The sequence below is a fragment of the Rhinoraja longicauda genome, chromosome 4 (genome assembly GCF_053455715.1).
Source record: "Rhinoraja longicauda isolate Sanriku21f chromosome 4, sRhiLon1.1, whole genome shotgun sequence".
Classification (NCBI taxonomy): domain Eukaryota; kingdom Metazoa; phylum Chordata; class Chondrichthyes; order Rajiformes; family Arhynchobatidae; genus Rhinoraja; species Rhinoraja longicauda.
Genome location: NC_135956.1, coordinates 86,246,908 through 86,269,226, shown reverse-complemented (window position 1 = coordinate 86,269,226; position 22,319 = coordinate 86,246,908). Strand labels below are relative to the sequence as shown.

The 22,319-nt window shown below is 43.0% G+C and overlaps 1 protein-coding gene across 32 annotated transcripts in view; it reads right to left on the bottom strand.

Moving 5' to 3' along the window:
• The window catches only part of clasp2 (cytoplasmic linker associated protein 2), a 278,703-nt gene that overhangs the window by 29,932 nt on the left and 226,452 nt on the right, over positions 1-22,319 (bottom strand). For all 32 annotated transcript variants that reach the window (XM_078398275.1, XM_078398276.1, XM_078398278.1 and 29 more), the window contains 5 exons: positions 21,360-21,523; positions 17,313-17,391; positions 12,185-12,328; positions 8,677-8,820; positions 5,841-5,947 (listed from right to left, as the gene is read on the bottom strand). In XM_078398275.1, the coding sequence (XP_078254401.1) occupies positions 5,841-5,947; positions 8,677-8,820; positions 12,185-12,328; positions 17,313-17,391; positions 21,360-21,523 (638 nt within the window). The remainder of the gene's footprint in view (positions 1-5,840; positions 5,948-8,676; positions 8,821-12,184; positions 12,329-17,312; positions 17,392-21,359; positions 21,524-22,319) is intronic.

Here is a 22,319-nt window from a genome sequence, read left to right as displayed (position 1 = left end):
ATGATTATTTTTCTTAAATCCGGTTTCACATTTGTAGCAGACACAAAAGTATTACAAATTCTCATCTCAATTTTTGTCCTGGAATCTATGATCAAGCAACAGTCTCAATAAATGCATAGAGCCAATAATCACTTGTCTTCACTCCCTTGAAAGTGGAGAATGTGGCGGGAACGCGAAGGAGTCCGGCCAAAAAACTAATCGGACACGAGTCGCCTGCACTAGACGTGTTTATTCTCTCCAATACAGCTCCCTACTCCACTCTTAGTCACGGGCGTTGCCCGGCCACCTGGCTAGCACCTCCCACACCAAGACACCGCCCTCTAGAGCCGATGGTTCGTTGTGCCCTTGGGTTGCCACCAGGTGTCACCACAAGAATACCATAGTCACGTTTAAACTAAAGATAGACACAAAAAGCTGGAGTAACTCAGTGAGTCAGATAGCATCTCTGGAGAAAAGGAATAGGTGACAGAAAAAATGCAGAAGCAAATGTAGAAGCTATTTACGCTTAAATTAGTCACTGTCATTGTATTATGGCCATGTTTAATATTTCTAGTTTTTTTTGTTTTTTTTGCATGCTTGTGGCTGTGATTTAATATGTAATGAGGAGTGTCTACATCTGAGGAGACTAGCGTAGCGACGGAGATTGTGGGTCAGTTTAGTCTCGGAGGATGGAGAGAATAGTTTTTTACCACATGGTAACGACTGTGTTGTTTGAAGAGGAAGCAGTTGATAAGAACTGCAGTTGATAAGTTATAAATTACTCTTGTGATTTGTGCTACTTTAATAATGACCAATTAATCAAGACACAGCGTTTGGAAGATTCGTTTTTGCTATCTCAGCGTGCGGTGTGTGGGTAAGCTATATCTCCACCACATCCCCGAGCAGTACTGGCTATCGAAGTTGGACCTTGAAAAGGTATAGAAACTGCCTTAACAGCAAATAAATACTAAAAATTCCAGCTGGAAGCTATATTCAGTTGTTATTTGTGGTTATTTTAGTGGCTCCTGGCTGCGATGGGTTGCATTTGAACTGGACGGGAGCTAATATTCTTGTTGGGAGGTTTGCTAGTGTTGCTCGGGAGGGTTTAAGAGTGGCGGGGGGGGGGGGGGGGGGGATCTCAACTTCTTTACATCGGCGAAACCAAACGCAGGCTCGGCGATCGTTTTGCTCAACACCTTCGCTCAGTCCGCCTTAACCAACCTGAGCACTTCAACTCCCCCTCCCACTCCCAGTCTGACCTTTCTGTCATGGGCCTCCTCCAGTGCCACAATGAGGCCCACCGGAAATTGGAGGAACAGCACCTCATAGCTTGCAGCCCAGTGGTATGAACATTGACTTCTCCAACTTTAGATAGTTCCTCTGCCCCGCTCTTCCCCTCCCCCTTCCCAGTTCTCCCTCTATCTTCCTGTCTCCACCTATATCCTTCCTTTGTCCCGCCCCCCTGACATCAGTCCGAAGAAGGGTCTCAACCCGAAACGTCACCCATTCCTTCTTTCCTGAGATGCTGCCTGACCTGCTGAGTTACTCCAGCATTTTGTGAAATAAATACCTTCGATTTGTACCAGCATCTGCAGTTATTTTCTGGCACTTAACTTCAAGGTCGGCTGAGGGGCAGCAGTTGAAGGAGTGAGAGCGGGGATTGGCTGCAGAGCCTAAATTAGTTCATTAGTAAGTTAGTTAATTGATTAGCAAATAAAAGTAGGGCTCGGTCCAGGGGAGTGCCTTGTGAGGTAAAGTGTGAGTCTTTGGCTCAAGAGGTAAAGTGTGAGTCTTTGGCTCAAGAGGTAAAGTGTGAGTCTTTGGCTCAAGAGGTAAAGTGTGAGTCTTTGGCTCAAGAGGTAAAGTGTGAGTCTTTGGTGAGGAGGCTACATTTGAATCAGTTCTGTGTATGTCCCGATATTTAAACTTGTAACTTATGGCAGTGACTTATTGAAGGAGGCTATCAGCAGCAGATCTGTAAGTGTGTCTACTTGTGATTTTGTCCACTGAAGTAATGGGAGGCAAGTTGTTACAGTGTCTCTCTTGCAGGATGTGGGGAGTCAGGGACACTGCTGATGCCTCTGACAACTGCACCTGCGGAAACTGTGTCCAGGTGCAGCATCTGAAAGACCTTGTTCGGGAGCTGGAGCAGCAGCTGGATGACCTCTGGACATAGAAACAGGTGCAGGAGGAGGCCATTCGGCCCTTCGAGCCAGCACCGCCATTCATTGTGATCATGACCATCCGGGAAAACAAGTTTCCTGGGCAGGACCTAAAGTGTGGTCGTCACACTGAGGATACAAGAAGAGAGAAGGTGGGTGATGACGAGGAAGAGAAGTAAACATGGAGTGCACGAGCTGTACCTATTGAAAACAGGTACACCGTCTTGGGAGCTGACGGGGCAGAGAACGCGTCAAGTTTGAGTGGCAGACAGCGCTGTGAATCCAACCTTGGTGCTGAGGCGCAATGGGGAAGAGTGACATCAGGCAGAGCCATAGTGGTGGGCGACTCGATAGTCAGAGGTGCGGACAGGAGATTCTGCGGAAACAGGCGAGACTCCAGGATGGTTTGCTGCATCCCTGGTGCCGGGGTCCAGGACGTCTCGGAGCGGCTGCACGGCATCCTCGAGAGGGAGGGAGAACACAAACGATATAGGTAGGAAGAGGAAGGAGGTTCTGCAACACGAGTTTAGGGAATTGGGTAAAAGACTGAAAAGCAAGACCTCCAGGGTAGTGATCTCACACAGATGGTGGTAGGTATATGGAACAAACTGCAAGAGGAGGTAGTTGATTATTTCAATGCAAGTGTGTTTATTTCAATGCAAGGTGTATTATGGGTAAAACAAATCAACTTGGAGCCTGTAGCAGTACTTGGAACTACTCATTGCAGTCACTTGGTTGAGAGGAATGAGTCTAGCAGGTTCACGTTCCAGGGTTTCGATGTTTTGGATTGGGAGATCCAGCAGGCCTAAGCTGGCTGTGCAAAAGTTGGCGAAATGGTTGCCGACTCTACGCTTAGTCTCGCCGATGTAAAGTTGGCCACATAAGGAACTCTGAATGCAGTTGGTGATGTTAGAGGCACGTGGACCTCTGACTCACCCGGAAGGACTGCTGGAGTCCCAGGATGGATGTGAGGGACAGGTACCTGGGAAAGGGGTGGTTCAGTTGGGAAGGGAGGAGTGAACCAAGGAACTGCTGAGGATGTGGTCTCTGTGGAATGCAGGGTGGGGTGAGGATGGGAAGATGTGACTGGTAGTGGGGTCACAATGGAGTTGGTGGACATTTCGGGGAATGATGTGTTGGATGCGTTGCTGGCATTAATCTACAGAGGCATCTTGAGATCCATGTCCATAGCTCCCTGAAAGTGGCAACAGAAGCCGATAGCAATGATGAAGAAAGCATATGGTCTGCTTGCCTTCATTGGTCAGGGCATTGAGTTAATAAGTCAGGAAGTCTTGACAAAGCTTTTTAAGACTTTAGTTAGGCTGTATTTGGAGTATGCACACATTAAAGAAAGGTAATCTTTTAAAGGTAAATTCTTAAGTAAAGAAACAACATCTGCTATCCTCCAGTCTTCTGGCACCTCACCAGTGGTTAACAAAGATGCAAAAATCTTCATCGGTGCCACAGTTTGCTTCCCATAGCAACCAGGGATAGATTTGGAGTCATACAGCGTGGAAACAAGCCCTTCAGCCCAACTTGCACACAGCAACGCACATAAGGTCGTAAGTGATAGGAGCACAATTAGGCCATTTGGCCACTCCGCCATTCAATCATGGCTGGTCTATCTCTCCCTCCGAACCCCATTCTCCTGTCTTCTCCCCATAACCCCTGACACCCATACTAATCAAGAAACTATCTATCTCTGCTGTCAAAATATCCATTGACTTGGCCTCCACAGCCTTCTGTGGCAAAGAATTTCAGATTCACCAGCCTCTGATGAAAGAAATTCCTCCTCATCTCCTTCCCAAAGGAACGTCCTTTAATTCTGATGCTATGACCTCTAGTCATAGACTCGTCCACTAGTGGAAACATCCTCTCCTCATTCAATCTATCCAAGCTTTTCACTAGTCGGTACGTTTCAGTGAGGTCCCTACAGGTATGTAGGTTAATTGACTGGGTAAATGTAAAAATTGTCCCTAGTGTGTGTAGGATAGTGTTAATTTGCGGGGATCACTGGGCGGCGCGGACTCGGTGGGCCGAAGGGCCTGTTTCCGCGCTGTATCTCTAAATCCAAAAAAAGTCCCCCCTCATCCATCTAAACTCCAACGAGTACAGGCCCAGTGCTGTCAAACGCTCATCATATGTTAACCCTCATTCCTGGGATGGTTCTTGTAAACCTCCTCTGGACCCTCTCCAGAGCCAGCACATCCTTCCTCGGATATGGTGCCCAAAATTACTCTCAATACTCCAAATGCAGCCTGACCCTTGCCTTAGAGCCCCGGCATTACATCCCTGTTTTTGTATTTGAGCCCTCTTGAAATAAATGCTTGCATTACGTTTGCCTGCAGATCCCTGCTATTCATTGGCATCCAACCAGAAAAAGCCCCCTTTATTGCCACTCTTTGCCTTCTGCCATCCAGCCAACCTGCTGTCCATGCTATTACCTGCCCTTTGATACCATAGGCTCTCATCTTCCTTAGCAGCCTCACATGTAGCACTTTATCAAAGGCCTTCTGAAAATCTAGGTGAACAACATCCACTGTCTCTCCTTTGTCCGCCCTGCTATTTACTTCTTCAAAGAATTCCAGCAGATTCGTCAGGCAAGATCTCCCCTTCACAAAAACATGCTGACTTTGAACATGAAAGTTCATATTTTATCATGAACTTGTACGTACTCTGCAAACTCATCCTTTATAAAGGCCTCTAAAATCTTACGGACCAGTGAAGCCATACTAGCTGGCCTATAGTTACCACTCTTCTGCTTTGCCCCTTTCTTGTGCAGCGGGGTAATACTGGCAATTTTCCTATCGTCTGGAACCACTCCTGACTAGTGATTCTTGAAATATCACTATTAATGCCTCCACAATCTCTCAAGCCACCTCTTTCAGAACCCTAGGGTGCAGTCCATCCAACTTATCCACCTTCAGCCCTTTCAGCTTCCCAAGCACCTTCTCCTTGATAATAGCCACTCCACTACCTTCCACCCCCCCCGATTCTCTTGAATTTTTAGCACATTGCTGGTGTCTTCCACGGTGAAGACTGATGCAAACAAGTTATTCAATTCCTCTGCCATTTCTTTATTCCCCATTATCACTTCGCCTGCATCATTTTCCAGCAGTCCAATGTCCACTCTTGTCTCTTTTTATATAAATGAAGAAACTGAAGAAACTATTGGTATCCTCCTTTATATTATTGGCTAGCTTACCTTCGTACTTCATTTTTTTCCTCCCCATCTTGCTTTTTTGAGTTACCTTCTGTTGTTCTTTAAAAGCCTCCCAATCCTCTGACTTCCCACTAATCTTTGCAATGTTTCTTGCCTTCTCTTTTGGCTTTGTACTGTCCTTGACTTCCCTTGTCAGCCACGGTCACCTCATTCTCGCCTTGACTCTTATTCTCAGTGCCCTGACCAACGAAGGCAAGCATACCACATGCCTTCTTTACCACTCTATCCAACTATTTTGCCACTTTCAGGGTGCTATGGACTCCTGTGCATCAAATTTAGGTGGAGAACTGTGATTTTCAATGCATTGTAATGTTATTTTATTCAATTCATATTCTTACATTCATATTCATCCACCTACTTGAATATGCACAAAATCTTTGAGAACTTACTTCTGAACCTTCAAAATTAGAAATAATGAGCAAGTAAGGATACATTCATCAATAACTAATGGGGTCTCACCTCTAAGTTCACATTACCTTGGTGGTAGAGCGTTCTGAGTTGTGTTGGTTGGTGACATTAGGGGACTGGTCCAATCTGCAGGTGAACGTGGTGTGTTTCGGGCTACAGAACTATTTCCTGATCCCTGTTCATAAATTTAAAAAAGTGAAATTAATATTTCGTTGTGCAATTTTCCAATTATCTATAACAAAAAATATCTATAAACTCTCCGAATAAATTAATGTATCTTTTTAAATATATGCAACCTAGCTTCTGAGTTTGTGACTATACAATGTTTGGAGGTTTATTGAGCTCTTAAATAGACTTTTAAACACAATATATTTTTGGAAATGGTATTACAGTTGTATTATGAATTGAATGTTCAACAAAGATCATTATGGATGCCAAGATGATAATCCATCAGTCGGATTCAACAGCTTTCTTGCAGTCTCTTGCTTTCGAGTCGTACAGCGTGGAAACAGGCCCTTCAGGCCAACGCCCACACCAACCAACATGTCCCAGCTACATTAGCCCCACCTGCCTGTGATTGGCCCATATCCCTCTAAACCTGTCCTATCCATGTACCTATCTATTTGTTTCTTAAACATTGCGATAGTCCCTGTCTTAACTACCTCCTCTGGCAGCTCATTCCATACACCCACCACCCTTTGTGTGAAAAAGTTACCCCTTAGATTCATAGTCAGAGAGTCATACAGCGTAGAAACAGGCCACACAGCCAACATGTCCCAGGTACACTATTCCCACCTGCCTGCACTTGGCCCATATCCCTCTAAACCTGTCCAATCCATGTACCTGTCTAATTATTTCTTAAATGTTGCAATGGTCCCTGCCTCAACTACCTCCTCTGGCATTTCATTCCATACACCCACCACCCTTTGTGTGAAAAGGTTACTCCTATTTTCCTATTAAAATCTATTCCTATAGATTTCTATTAAATCTTTTCCCCTTCACCTTAAACTATCCACTGGTGTTCGATTCCCCTACTCTGGCCAAGACACTGTGCGTCCACCCAATCTATTCCTCTCATGATTTTATACACATCTATAAGATCACCCCTCATCCATTTGCGCTCCAAGGCATAGAGTCCCAGCCGACTCAACCGCTCCCTGTAGATCAGACCCTCGAGTCCTGGCCACATCCTCGTAAATCTTCTCTGTACCCATTCCAGCTTTACTGAATTGTCTCTGTTCTCCTTGTAAACCACTGAGCTCCATATGAACATCTGATAAAAGTCGGTCAAGAACATGTAGTGTATGGATTTAAGCTTCTTTTCAATCATGTGATCACATAAAGTCCGGACTTCAGCAGCCAATAAAGACGGTACTGACTGTACTGATTTCCAGGCTTTTTTTTTCTTGTGGGAAGAAAATTTTAGAACTTTCAAAGAAATTATTCATGATATAGTGCAAATAGTTTTTAAAAAAAATTATATGTTCTTGTTATGTCCTTGAACCAGATACCTCCATGGAAAAAATGTAAGAAGAATTTGCATCATAAAAGTGCTGAGCTATATATGTGAACTTGCATGATTATTGCTTTTTGGAATTTATTGGAAAGTCATTCGCATATTGTGTGAGTAGCAAGAACATGTTTAGATTTGTTCTCCTGTATGGCTTCCTGCATGCATTCAGCTGCAGCTCCTTAAAGACTGCATTAAGAATCGGAGCTGCAGCAGGATGAGCTCAGGATTATCTGTGGGTGTGAGAGTGTCACAGATAGGAGTTACAGTGAGGTGGTAATGCCTAAGGTACGGGTAAGGTACAGGACGGGTTACCACCAGGAAAGGTATGCTCCTTTGAATGGTGTTGTGGACAAGAACCGGTCGGGGAGAGCAGCAGTAGCGGTGATTAGTGTGGGTGTCAGGGGTTATGGGGAGAAGGCAGGAGAATGGGGTTAGGAGGGAGAGATAGATCAGCCACGATTGAATGGTGGAGTGGGCTTGATGGGCCGAATGGCCTAATTCTGTTCCTATCACTTATGGCCTGATGATCTGGTCTGTAGTGTCAGGCCTGGTTCTGAGTCAAACGTGTGAAGGCAAACGTCAGACACAGCCACTGTGGTAGGAATCATTAGTTTGGCGATAGACAGAAGATTCTGCAGCAGCGAACAGGACTTGAGGATGGTGCGTTGTCTCCTAGTGCCAGGATTTCTGCTGCATTTAACAAGGTGGATGAAATACTGCACAACAAGATGTAAAGGGACACATTCTAATTGCTATTTGGGGTAGCGGTAGAGTTGCTGCCTTACAACTCTAGGAGTTGTAAGAGACCCGGGGTTATCCTGACTATGGGTGCTGTTTGTACGGAGTTTGTACGTTCTCTGCGTGGGTTTTCTACGAGATCTTCGGTTTCCTCCCACGCTCCAAAGACGTACAGGTTTGTAGGTTAATTGGCCTGGTATAAATGTAAATTGCCCCTCGCCTATGTAGGATTGTGTTAGTGTGCGGGAATCGCTGGTTAGTGTGAACTCGGTGGGCTGAAGGTTGACCATATACTCCAGGGTCCGAAGAAGGGTCTCGACCCGAAACGTCACCCATTCCTTCTCTCCTGAGATGCTGCCTGACCTGCTGAGTTACTCCAGCATTTTGTGATAACCTTCGATTTGTATCAGCATCTGCAGTTATTTTCCTCTATACGCCAGGGTATTCAATATTTAGGAAGGATAAGCCTGAGGAAAAGGTGTCGTTGAGCTCTTAATAAGGGATGGTGTTTATACATTAGCAAGTCTGAGTCACAAAGCAGAGAAACAAGCCCTTTGGCCAACACAAATGAAAGTTGTTTAAAAATACAGTACGACGACTATAATGAGCTAAACACCAGCAAACATTATTCATTAAACACCAAAACAAGATACCTGGATTGTACTGCCTAAACTGCGAAGATGTGTTTGAAGAAGTTTGGTAGCTCCATCTTGGAATGTTTTGGGTAGGGCTCCAAGAAGCATGCTGAACTCTGGAGTGTTGAGTTGAAACAAGCATATTAAAACTGCCTGAGCTGCCTAAAAGAGAAATACAGTGCTTGAAGTTATAAGGGGAACAATTCTTTGAACCCATCATTACATTTAAATTTTCAATTAAAAAACATGTGCCGTGTTTCTATAGTTTCTCAGATCTTGCTCGGGATAAATAATTTAAATAATTTTTCACTTCTAAGATAAATAATCAGGAGCCGAAGCTGGAAACTTGAATTCTGGTCGCAAGGCCATCGACGATTTTCATTTTAAATTCATTACATTTCTATTGTTATCACTTCCAACTTAACGTCATTCCATTCTCATCGGTCACACCTGCCCATGCCGACAAAGATGCCCCACCTACACTAGTCCCAACTGCCTGCATTTGGCCCATATCACTCTACACCTTTCATATCCATGTACCTGTCCAAATGTCTTTCAAAAGTCGTTACAGTACCTGCCTCAACTACCTCCTCTGGCAGCTCGCTCCGTACATCTGTGTGAAAAAGTTGCCCATCAGATTCCTATTAACCTTTTCCCCTAACACCTTAAACCTATGTCCACTGTGGGTAAAATACACTGTTCATTCTCCCTATTGCTTCCCCTCATGAACTTATACACCTCTATGAGATCACCCCCTCACCCTCTCGTGCTCCAAGGAATATTGTCCTAGCGTCCCCAATCTCTCCCAATGCTTAGCCCCTCAACTCCTGGCAACATTCTTGTCAATCTTCTCCAGCTTAACAACATCCTTCCTATAACAGAGTGTCCAAAACTAAACACAATACTCCAAATACCGCCTCACCAACGTCTGATACAACTGTTACATAACATCTCGGCTTCTATACTCAATACCCTGACTGATGAAAGCCAATGTATCAAAAGCCTTTTTGAACCTTTGATGCTAATTTAAAGAAACTACATACCTGCACTTCTAGATCCCTCTGATCTACAACACTCAACAGGGTCTTGACATTCACCCTGGAGGTCCTGCCCTGGTTTGACTTCTCAAATTGTAACACCTCGCACTTCTCTGTATTAAACTTCATCAACCATTCTTACGCCCACATAATAACGGCACGGTGGCGCAGCGGTAGAGTTGCTGCCTTACAGCGAATGCAGCGCCTGAGACTCAGGTTCGATCCTGACTACGGGCGCCGTCTGTACGGATGTCTGTACGTCACACATCCTTTGTGTGAAAAGATGATTTAAATGAGCTCCCTGAGCCAAATGAGAGTGCTTAAAGCCAATACTTCTAAGTTATATATTTCAAGTGGTTAATAAGGATCAGCGTGCAAAATGAATGGTGAGGATTGAGGGAGCATTGAGGAATAGAGGGATGTTGGTGTACAAGTCCAAAGATTTCTGAAAATGATAGCACAGGAAGACACAAAGGAAGGCAAACTGAATGTTAGTCTTCATTAGAAGAGGCACAGAATGTCAGAGTAGTGTAAGTGAGGTACATTTTTATAAAACATTGTAAGGCACATCTGGAACATTGTGTTTTGTTTTACTCCACAACGAATAGAAAGTACAGGATTGTTCTGGAGAGAGTTCTGAGAAGAGTCTTCGGGATGTTGCCTAGGATGGAGTGTCTCAGTTATGAAGAATGACTGAATAAGCTGGGTTTGTTTTCTTTGGAGCTTAAGGTTGAAAGGGGGAACTGATAGAGTTGTACACATTTATGAGGGACACAGGTAAGATAAGCAATTGTAACCTTTTCCCCGTGGCAGATGGATCTATAAGCAAAGAGCAATGGTTTAAAGGAAGGACGAAGAGGTTTGGAGGGAATGTGAGGAAGTACTTTCTCACCCAGAGAATGGTTGGAGTTTGGAGGATGGTGAGAGAATGGTGGAGGCAGAGACTCTAGCAATTACAAAGTATCTAGTAGTGAACTAGTAGTGAACTTGAATTGTCAAGACAGAGAAGGCTGCAGTCCAAGTGATAGATATGGACAGGATGTGCTGCAGATCTGTTTCTGTGCTGTATGACTTTATTACTAATTTTAACTTTATTATCAGTTAGTCTAAATGTAAATTGCAATGGTCACTGTGGTGGATGTTTGTTAAAATGTATTTTGTGTGTTTTGTTGCTTTTTACTGGTATGATGACTATGGCAAATCAAATTCCTCGTATGTTGCAAAACATACTTGGCTAATAAAGTATGATTATGATTATGATTTTGCTGAATGGTAATATTATTTTAAAAGACAAGCAGATTCTTTTGCCAACCACCTTAATACATTTGATCCCAATCGAGAACATGGGCATTAATAGTTCTGAAATAATCAGAGGTTTGGCATAATTTTTAGTCTTTTATCGAGAGGAGGGGAATTAAGAACCGAAGCAGTAGGTTTAAGATGAGAGGGGAAAGATTGAATAGGAACCTGGGGAGCAACATTTACACACAGAGGGTGGTAAGTAAATGGAACAAGCTGCCGGAAGAGGTAGTTGAGGCAGGTAGTATAGCAACATTTAAAATGACATTTGGACAGGTGCATGGATAGACAATAGACAATAGACAATAGGTGCAGGAGGAGGCCATTCGGCCCTTTGAGCCGGCACTGCCATTCAATGTGATCATGGCTGATCATTCTCAATCAGTACCCCGTTCCTGCCTTCTCCCCATACCCCCTGACTCCGCTATCCTTAAGAGCTCTATCCAGCTCTCTCTTGAATGCATTCAGAGAATTGGCCTCCACTGCCTTCTGAGGCAGAGAATTCCACAGAGTCACAACCCTCTGACTGAAAAAGTTTTTCCTCATCTCAGTTCTAAATGGCCTACCCCTTATTCTTAAACTGTGGCCCCTTGTTCTGGACTCCCCCAACATTGGGAACATGTTTCCTGCCTCTAACGTGTCCAACCCCTTAATAATCTTATACGTTTCGATAAGATCTCCTCTCATCCTTCTAAATTCCAGTTTCCAGATAGGAAAGGTTTGGAGGGATATGGCAGGTGGGTCGAGGGTGGATGGAGCATCTTGGTCAGCATAGGTGTTGGGCCAAAGGTCTGTTTCAGTGTTGTCAAACTCCATGAATGAATGAATGAATGCATGAAAATATCTTTCATAATAGACTTTTGTTTCTCGTAGAATATAGCTTTCTATCTATCACACATTCAACCATTTTCTTGAGAGTTAACAAAGATTATTCAAAGTAACAAGTTAATTTCCATCCTGCACACAAATTGACTGGGACCATGTCCGACATCTCCCTTCCCTTTCTTGATCTTACCGTCTCCAACACAGGAGATAGACTATCGACTGATGTCTATTAAGTGAATAAACTAACTAAGAGCATTCACTGACAAGCTGCAAGACAGTTTATAAAAGAGTAATGGAGTGCAGTTTAGTTCAATCATTCAGACCTGTGATCAAGAAAATAGCACAAAACGTAATTCAGTAAATACCTTTCTAACGTCAGAGCTTTTTGGTTCTGTTGTCCATGTGATAATTCGTGATACTGCCAGGCGTGTTTCACTGGAATTTACAAAATCTGTCGGGTCCATCTGTATGGTCAAGATCTCAATGTACTTCAAAATGGCAACTTTCACCTGTAATTTAAAGAGCAGAAACAATTGGCACTGCTTTTTCCCCTCATACATGTTTCCATACTTTACAAAAAGTTAAAATCAAGATAAATAACTAAGCCTCAGTAGACAAAATCAATCCTGAAAATGTCAAGAAAAATATAAACTAGCCGTAGGAGCAAAATCAAAAATTTAATGATCTAATTACGGGAGACAAGGGATTACTGTGTCTCTGGCAGAGATTTTTAAGTCGCCACTGACCACAGGTGGGGTAGCAGATAGACAATAGGTGCAGGAGGAGGCCATTCGGCCCTTCGAGCCAGCATCGCCATTCAATGTGATCATGGCTGATCATTCTCAATCAGTACCCCGTTCCTGCCTTCTCCCCATACCCCCTGACTCTGCTATCCTTAAGAGCTCTATCCAGCTCTCTCTTGAATGCATTCAGAGAATTGGCCTCCACTGCCTTCTGAGGCAGAGAATTCCACAGATTCACAACTCTCTGACTGAAAAAGGTTTTCCTCATCTCAGTTCTAAATGGCCTACCCCTTATTCTTAAACTGCGGCCCCTTGTTCTGGACTCCCCCAACATTGGGAACATGTTTCCTGCCTCTAACGTGTCCAACCCCTTAATAATCTTATATGTTTCAATAACCGGAGAATGGAATTCTTACTTGCAACACCCACAGAATATGTAAACATAGGCAGGATTAATGAAAACACAGGGACTAATCAGAGATAGCCAGCATAGATTTATCAAAAAACGTCTTGTCTGACAAATTTGATCATATTTTTTGAGGGGGTAACAAAGTTGGCATGTTGCAGTAATGTGGTAGCGTGGACTTCAGTAAGGCCTGCAACAAGGTCCCACGTGGGAGACTGGTCCAAAAGGCTCTGGCCCACGGTGCCAAGTTGGCAAATTGGATCCAAAATTGCCATGCCATTAAGAGACGGAGGGACAGGGACAGAGGCAATAGTGAGCTGTTTTTGTGACTGGATGCCTGTGACTAGTAGTATTCATTGGAATTAGTGCTAGGACCCTTGTGGTTTGTAATATTTATGAATGATTAGGATGCAGATGTAGGAGATATGATCAGTGAATTTGCAGAGAATAGCTGACAGTGTGGAGTAGTCTTAGGGTCCAGGGCGACATTGACGTGTTGGTGAAATAAGTCGACAAACGGCGAATTGAGGTTAAGCCAGATAAATGTGAGATGATGCACTTTGGCAGTACCGAATGGGGCGTGGGTGTGCATTGTTAATTGTAAAGTCCTGGGGAGTATTGGGGAACCATGGCATACAAGTCAAAAGATCTTTGAAGACAGCAGCAGAGGTAGATAACGTGGTTAAGAAGGCATATGGGATATTGGCCTTTATGATTGGGACATTGAATACACATGCAGTGAGGTTATGCTCTGATTCTATAAATCACTGGACAGACCGCTGATGGACTACTGCATGCATTTCTGGCCACCACACTATAGGAAAGATGTGTTAGCACTGGAGAGAATGCAGATGAGATTCATCATGGTGTTGCCAGGACCCAATATTTCAGTAATGAAGAGAGACTAGAGAGGCAAGGTCTGTTTTCCCAGAGTGGAGAAAGTCGAGATGTATAAAATTATGAGGGGTATAGATTAGGTAGATATGTCCCTCTTAAATAAGGGCACAACAGCAACCGCCCTCCAGTCTTCTGGAATTTCAACTGTTGCTAAAGATAATGCAAATATTTCTGTAAGGGCCTCTGCAATTTCTTCCGTACTTCCCACGAGGATGCATTTGGTCATGCTCTGAGAATTTATCCACCTTCACCGATTTTATGAATCGCCAATACCTACTCAATGGTAATCCGTATATGATCCAAGACGCCATAAACCACAAGCTTCAATTCACTAACTTTCCCGCTCTTCTCGGTAAAAACGGATGAGAAATATCCATTGAATATCTCCTCATTCTCGTGGCTCTACGCAAAGACAGCCATGCTAATATTTAAGGGGACCTATTCTTTCCTTCGCCATTATTTTACTCTTAATATATCTGTGGAATCTCTTTAAGATTTACCTTTACTATCTCTGTCAGATCCATTTTATGTCCTCTTTTTATCCTCCTGATTGCCTTATAGACAATAGACAATAGGTGCAGGAGGAGGCCATTCGGCCCTTCGAGCCAGCACCGCCATTCAATGTGATCATGGCTGATCATTCTCAATCAGTACCCTGTTCCTGCCCTCTCCCCATACCCCCTGACTCCGCTATCCTTAAGAGCTCTATCTAGCTCTCTCTTGAATGCATTCAGAGAATTGTCCTCCACTGCCTTCTGAGGCAGAGAATTCCACAGATTCACAACTCTCTGACTGAAAAAGTTTTTCCTCATCTCAGTTCTAAATGGCCTACCCCTTATTCTTAAACTGTGGCCCCTTGTTCTGGACTCCCCCAACATTGGGAACATGTTTCCTGCCTCTAACGTGTCCAACCCCTTAATAATCTTATACGTTTCGATAAGATCTCCTCTCATCCTTCTAAATTCCAGTGTATACAAGCCTAGTCGCTCCAGTCTTTCAACATACGATAGTCCTGCCATTCCGGGAATTAACCTAGTAAACCTACGCTGCACACCCTCAATAGCAAGAATATCCTTCCTCAAATTTGGAGACCAAAACTGCCTTCTTGTGTACTTAGAGACATGGAATCATACAGCACAGAACCAGGCCCTTTGGTCTAACGTGCCTATACCGCCCAAGGTGCCCATCTATGCTAGTCCAACCTGCTCGCATTGTATGACTCTATGACTCGATCGTCATCCCCTCCAAACGTGTTACCAAGCTCAGAGAATTGTGCTTCTGTGCATCCCTTTGCAACCGTATGCCCGACTTCCTCATCGACAGAACACAATCGATATGAATTGGCAACAACATTTTCTCCGTGCTAACTATCAGCACAGGGGAACCTCAAAGCTGAGCCTCCTGCTCTACTCAATCTATACCCATGACAGTGTTGTCGGACAAAGTTTCAATTCAATCTTCAAATTTTCTGACGACACCACAGTAAAAGCCTTTTCCCAATAACTGTCAGGCTATTGAACACTACGAACTCCAACTAAAACTCCAAACTATGAACTGCCTGGGTTGCACAAAGACTTTGGACTTTGTTTTGATTTTTGCACTATATATTTTTTCATATATTGAATTTCTTTTTGTATTTGTTTATGTTATCTACTGGGTATTTAAAAAATATATATATTGAGTACGAATGCAAGTAAGAATTTCATTGCTCTGTCTTGGAACATTTGACATTAAAGGCACTCTTGACTCTTGATTGGCTTGCCAATTGCATGTTGCATTTGCAGATAAGTATGACCACAGGCCTGTGCTGTAGTTTTGTTAAATTGGCACCTCCTTTGGATAGATGCCCTTCTGCACTGGAACAGTGGCCTGGAACAGGCCGCGGGATTTTCTCCGCCCGGCGGGGGCTTCAATGTCGGGAGTCCCGACCGCCGCGACGTGGCAACTTCAACAGCCTGACCGCGGGAGAAGACGGCAGGGGAAGAGAAAATACATTCTGGCCTTCCATCACAGTGAGGAGGTGACTGGAGGAGACTCACTGTGATGGATGTTTCTTTTTTTTGTTTTGTGTTGCTTGTGATTGTGTGTGTTATTGCTTATTTTTATTGCTCTTATTGTTGGACTGTGGGTAATGGAATTTCGTCCAAAAGACTTGTTTTTTTTGGATGACAATAAAGGCTTTTCATTCATTCATTCATTCATTCATTCATTCATTCATTCATTCACTCACTCTTTGAATAAACTAGTGTTATTTGACTGGTATGATAATATTGGTAGAAAAAGTGATATGCTGCAAATTAAAGTTGTATACTGTGATGAAATGCAATTCCGACAACTCTGCTGCTACTGATAGCCCATAATACTCAATGCATACTCAAATTATTAATGATATTAATAAATGAAAAAAGAATACAATTATGAAAGCCTGGTATAATATTGGGCATGGAACTAGTTAATTCTTCAGAATTTTATTGCAGCAATATTCAGTTGGGAGCTCATGTTGCAGTTGTATAAGACATTGGTGAGGCCTCATTTAGAGTATTGGGTTCAGTTCTGGGCACCATGTTATAGGAAAGATGTTGTCAAGCTGGAAAGGGTACAGAGAAGATATATGAGGATGTTGCCAGGAGCAACATATTGCACTCCCTATGTTGTGAGCTTATAGGGAGAGGCTGAGTAGGCTGGGACTCTATTCCTTGGAGCGCAGGAAGATGAGGGGTGATCTTATAGAGGGGTATAAAATCACAAGAGGAATAAAACAGATAGATGCACAGAGTCTCTTGCCCAGAGTGGGTGAATCGAGGACCAGAGGACATGGGTTTAATGTAAACAGGAAAAGATTTAACAGGAATCTGAGGGGGAATTTTTTCACACAAAGGGTGGTGGGTGTATGGAACAAACTGACAGAGGAGGTAATTGAGGCTGGGACTATCCCAATGTTAAAGAACCAGTTAGACAGGCACATGGATTGGACAGTTTTGGATGGGTTATGGACCAAATGCAAGCAGGTGGGACTAGTGTAGCAGGGACATGTTGGGCTGGTATGGGCAAGTTGGGCCAAAGGGTCTGTTTCCGCAATGCATCACTCCATGACTCTATATTGAATTACACAGGCTACAACATCAGGATCAGCATAAAATATTTCCCGATGTCACCAGGGATAAATGGATTATTGGGAATGTAAAAGGACAAGGGGTATATTCAGTTCTATAATTTGATTTATTCAAATACACAAAAATGTCAAAAAATGAAAATAAAAGGTAATAAACTGAAAATCATGAGAAAGGATTGTTTGCTTGGAAGTTGCATTTCAAAACAGCTGAATTCATTTAAAGAAAGGCAAAACATTAGGGAAAACTAAAAAAATCTACAAAGCAATCAGAATATCACCTCACAATATCCAATGAAATCCAATGATAGATTCTATATATGTATATACACACTAACCTTCAAATTTGGAGTCTGTGTTTGATCAACTGTGAATCTCATCAAAATACTGAACTGAAGGTCATTTGGAAAAGACTCCCTGGAAAATAATTTTTAAAAGCGTTGTTAGCTCATTGGCATTCTTTTATTTTTACCTTTTCAATCTTTAGCCATACTTCAAGTGTAGTTTAGTTTAGAGATACAGCGCGGAAACATTCCCTTTGGCCGACTAAGTCCGCACCGACCAGCGATCCCTGTGCATTAGCACTATCCTGCACACTAGGGGAGTTGCTTGGAAGTTGCATTTTGCAAATTTGGGGCAGTTTACAATTCTTACCAAAGTCAATCAGCCTACAAACCTGCACATCCTTGAAATGCAGGAGGAAACCGGAGCAGCCGGAGAAAACGCACGCTGTCGCAGGGAGGATGTACAAACTCCGTACAGACAGCACCCGTGTTCAGGATCAAACCCGGGTCTCAGGCGCTGTTAGGCAGCACCTCTACTGTTGTGCCACTCTGCCGCCTGTTATCTTGTATTCTTCTGGGAGGTGAATAGCGATAAATTAAGTGATACAGCTTGTTGCTGATACAGTTTACACTACTCAGTAAAATCCATTTGCATTACAGTTCTCCATCAAAGATACATTTTGCCAATTCTCCAATTAATTTGCCAATATAAATGAACCATGATGCTGTGAATTAGACAGCATTTCATGTGCTAGACACAAGGAACTGCAGAGGCTGGTTGACAAAGACACACAAAAATGGTGGAGTGACCCAGCAGGTCAGGCAGCATCTCTGGAGGACATGGACAGGCAACATTTCAGCTCGGGACCCTTCTTCAGGTGCTAGTCACCTATCATTGTACATAACATGGTACTGCTACGAAGCTCACGTTTGTTCACTGTGTCATTCTGGGATAATGTTACTTCGAATTGTTGAAGAAAGCAGTATTTTGGCAGCTTACACAGCTGAGATGTACTGTGATTTAAACCCAGTATCAAATTACAATTGTGAACTACCAAATCATACATCTTAGGTTTTCCAAATGAGATGGCCAATATTTACAATTTCATGCCAGTGACTCGAGTATAAAACATGTTGAGACGTATCAAGCTGGTTACACAGTTGTCAGAGACAAAGCTCGAGTTTCTTATTTGTGCACTTGTCAATTTTCAATTCTCTCTCGGTGGGAAATTGCTTGTTAGCTGGTGGAAAAGTGACAAAAAAATAGTATTCGGTGCTCCTTGTGTACGGGTTGGCATGGACTCGGTGGGTCGAAGGGCCTGTTTCCACGCTGTGTCTCTAAAGCTCTAAAAGACTTTAATAACACCCTCAAAGCTGGATCCAAACAAAGGCCTCAGAAACTAAATGATTGCACACCACCCCACTGTGCCACATGGTCCCAGAGCAAAAAACACTGCACAGAGTATTTTCAGGTACTTGCTTTCGAATTGTCAAATGGACGAAAAAACAATAATGACTATTATTGCCAGTGCGTGCGTAGATGTGTTGGTTAAGTGTAACTGAAGACTATTCCACTGTGAGGTTGGAAGCAGCCCTCAGGTAAAAAAGAGAAGGTCAATCAGGTCAGCAAGGACAAGCAATTGGATCAAGAGGTAGTGGCAGATGACGATGTGGGAGCAGGACATCCAAGTTCCAAACTCAAGCAAGTATATATTTAAAACTTACCTGTTGTTATTGGATTAGATCTCTTAGTGTAGACTGCACAGGCTGCAAAAGGACAAGCCAAACAAAGTGGAGGCCTTTCAGATTAAGGACCTTGATATGCATGTTAAAATGAGTCAATCTCAACCTTGTTACATGCATAAATATTTCATGATGAACTATAGCCAGACATTATGACCAACACATTCTGGCTAATGAAGAGACCATGGGTTATCACGTACAATGTGGGAAGGTTGTAAGGTCATTTACTTTAAATGCTATTTACAGGGTAACTACAAGGATGATCACGTTTGCTCATATTCTTTCATTTCTACAATTTCTTTGAAAGCTTTGAAGTGCTCAGCTTCATCGTAACGTGGAAATATATTGTTTTTCCTTTATAGTTGCCGGGTTTAAATCCTGGATCTTCCTCACCAAAACCAGCACACGGTATTGTGGGTTCAGTATTGATGTGGATAGAGAACTGGCTGGCAGACAGGAAGCAAAGAGTAGGAATAAACGGGTCCTTTTCAGAATGGCAGGCAGTGACTAGTGGGGTACCGCAAGGCTCAGTGCTGGGACCCCAGCTATTTACAATATATATTAATGATTTGGATGAGGGAATTGAATGCAACATCTCCAAGTTTGCGGATGACACGAAGCTGGGGGGCAGTGTTAGCTGTGAGGAGGATGCTGGGAGGCTGCAACGTGACTTGGATAGGTTAGGTGAGTGGGCAAATGCATGGCAGATGCAGTATAATGTGGATAAATGTGAGGTTATCCACTTTGGTGGCAAGAACACGAAAGCAGACTATTACCTGAATGGTGGCCCATTAGGAGAAGGGGAGATGCAACGAGACCTGGATGGCCTGGGACACCAGTCATTGAAAGTAGGCATGCAGGTGCAGCAGGCAGTGAAGAAAGCGAATGGTATGTTGGCATTCATAGCGAGGGGATTTGAGTATAGCAGCAGGGAGGTTCTGCTGCAGTTATACAGGGCATTGGTGAGATCACACCTGGAGTATTGCGTACAGTTTTGGTCTCCTAATCTGAGGAAAGACATTCTTGCCATAGAGGGAGTACAGAGAAGGTTCACCAGATTGATTCCTGGGATGGCAGGACTTTCATATGAAGAAAGACTGGATAGATTCGGCTTGTACTCGCAGGAATTTAGAAGATTGAGGGGGGATCTTATAGAAACTTACAAAATTCTTAAGGGGTTGGACAGGCTAGATGCAGGAAGATTGTTCCCGATGTTGGGGAAGTCCAGAACAAGGGGTCACAGTTTAAGGATAAGGGGGAAGTCTTTTAGGACCGAGATGAGAATGTTTTTTTTCACACAGAGAGTGGTGAATCTGTGGAATTCTCTGCCACAGAAGGTAGTTGAGGCCAGTTCATTGGCTATATTTAAGAGGGAGTTAGATGTGGCCCTTGTGGCTAAAGGGATCAGGGGGTATGGAGAGAAGGCAGGTACGGGATACTGAGTTGGATGATCATCCATGATCATATTGAATGGCGGTGCAGGCTCGAAGTGCCGAATGGCCTACTCCTGCACCTATTTTCTATGTTTCTATGTTTCTATCATTGTATTTATTACAACAGCTCAAAACGATGCTTCATCACCACCTTTTGAAGGGCCGTTAAGAAAAGACAACAAAGGTTACATTAAAAAAAATTATCCAACTGTCCGAAATGTTATTAATTAATGAGTCATAATTTATCAGTTAAATCTCCCACTGCTGCTTTAAACATTTTTGATATCCTCTGGATGCCATTGAACATCTGCATTTATGGACTAAACTAAATTAAACCAACAGCACAGTACCAGTAGTAAGGGCGGCACTGTGGCGTAACGGTAGAGCTACTGCCTTACAGCGCCAGAGACCCTGGTTCGATCCTGACTACGGGTTCTTGTCTGTACGGAGTTTATATGTTCTTCCCGTGACCTGCGAGGGTTTTGCTCTGAGATCTTCAGTTTCCTCCCACACTCCAAAGACGTACAGGTTTGTAGGTTAATTGGCTTGGTATAAATGTAAATTGTCCCAAGTGTGTGTAGGACGAGTGTTGGTGTGTGGAGATCGTCGGTCGGTCGGTGCACACTCGGTGGGCCAAATGGCCTGTTTCTTTGCTGTATCTCTAAACTAAGCTAAACAATAGTCACAACATTTTTCTCTTTAACTGGCAGCACGTAGAGGGCATTCTGCTCATTTCAAATACTTGATGGACAATTACTTTCTTGCATTTCTTAATCATATTGAAAAAGTAACTGAAAGGTACACCCACTTGACAGAGGATAACAAGAAATTATGGACAAATAATTAAATAGTTCTTTTTCCAAAAATCCATTCCCATTTAGAAACGCGTAGAATTAAACTGTGACATTTGCCACGTAATGCTGACCTTGCTGTATCAAGTGATTTCTGTACTTTTGCCTGTACTGAACCAAGCAAATCAGCACCCAGTTTCTTCAATAATTGAGTCAGCAGAACAAACAGCCAATCTTGAAGGTCTTCCTTATGTACATGAATGAAGTCGACCAGTGTTTCCAAAAACATACTGAAAACCTAAAAAAATATATATTAAGAATCATACTTCTGTAGTAGTTTTAAATTCACTAAATGCCAATAATTGCAGCAAAGCAGAAAATTCCAAGTAAGTTTGCATGTGTATTATATAATGTAAACATTTATTATTTTAGATTATTGAATTTTATTCAACTAATGTCCAGAAAGTTGTATCATTTCAGTTAATATTCAGAAAATAAGAAGGCAAGCTAAATCTGAAATTGTCTCTCTGATTTGTACAGTTATATAACCACAATGCAAAATGCAGATGGGTGAGCAATGCTATTAAGGTGGCAGGATTCCAAGACTAATAATCTGACTCTTGCATTGAAGCCATGCGAGTGGAACACCATTTCTGGTAAGGTAGCTTCACATGCATGGACTTTGCACTTCTTGTATCTGGCGCAAAACCAAGTTTAAGACATGCCTAGTCAGCACATTGCACTTGCATCGGTTCGATTCCCTTCCATTTTTATAAAATCTTTTTTTTTCCTTCTTGAAATACTAATTTTATGCTGATGCGTCTTCTGTCCAATGCCTCTCTCAAGCAGTTGCAATTCTGGTTGCTGCCTTGAAGTAGGCTCTTTGACAGAAGGAGGCATTCTTACTTCATTATTCAAGCACAAGCATTTCCAGCAGAGATCAAGAAATGACCAGGAGCACAAGGCATGTCATTTGGTTCACGCAAATCATTCCAATGCCGCTGAGGTCAATTATATCCTTCCATAATCTGGCCCATATCAATTTACTCACTTCGACCAAGGAGCAAATATATATATATGTATATATATATATA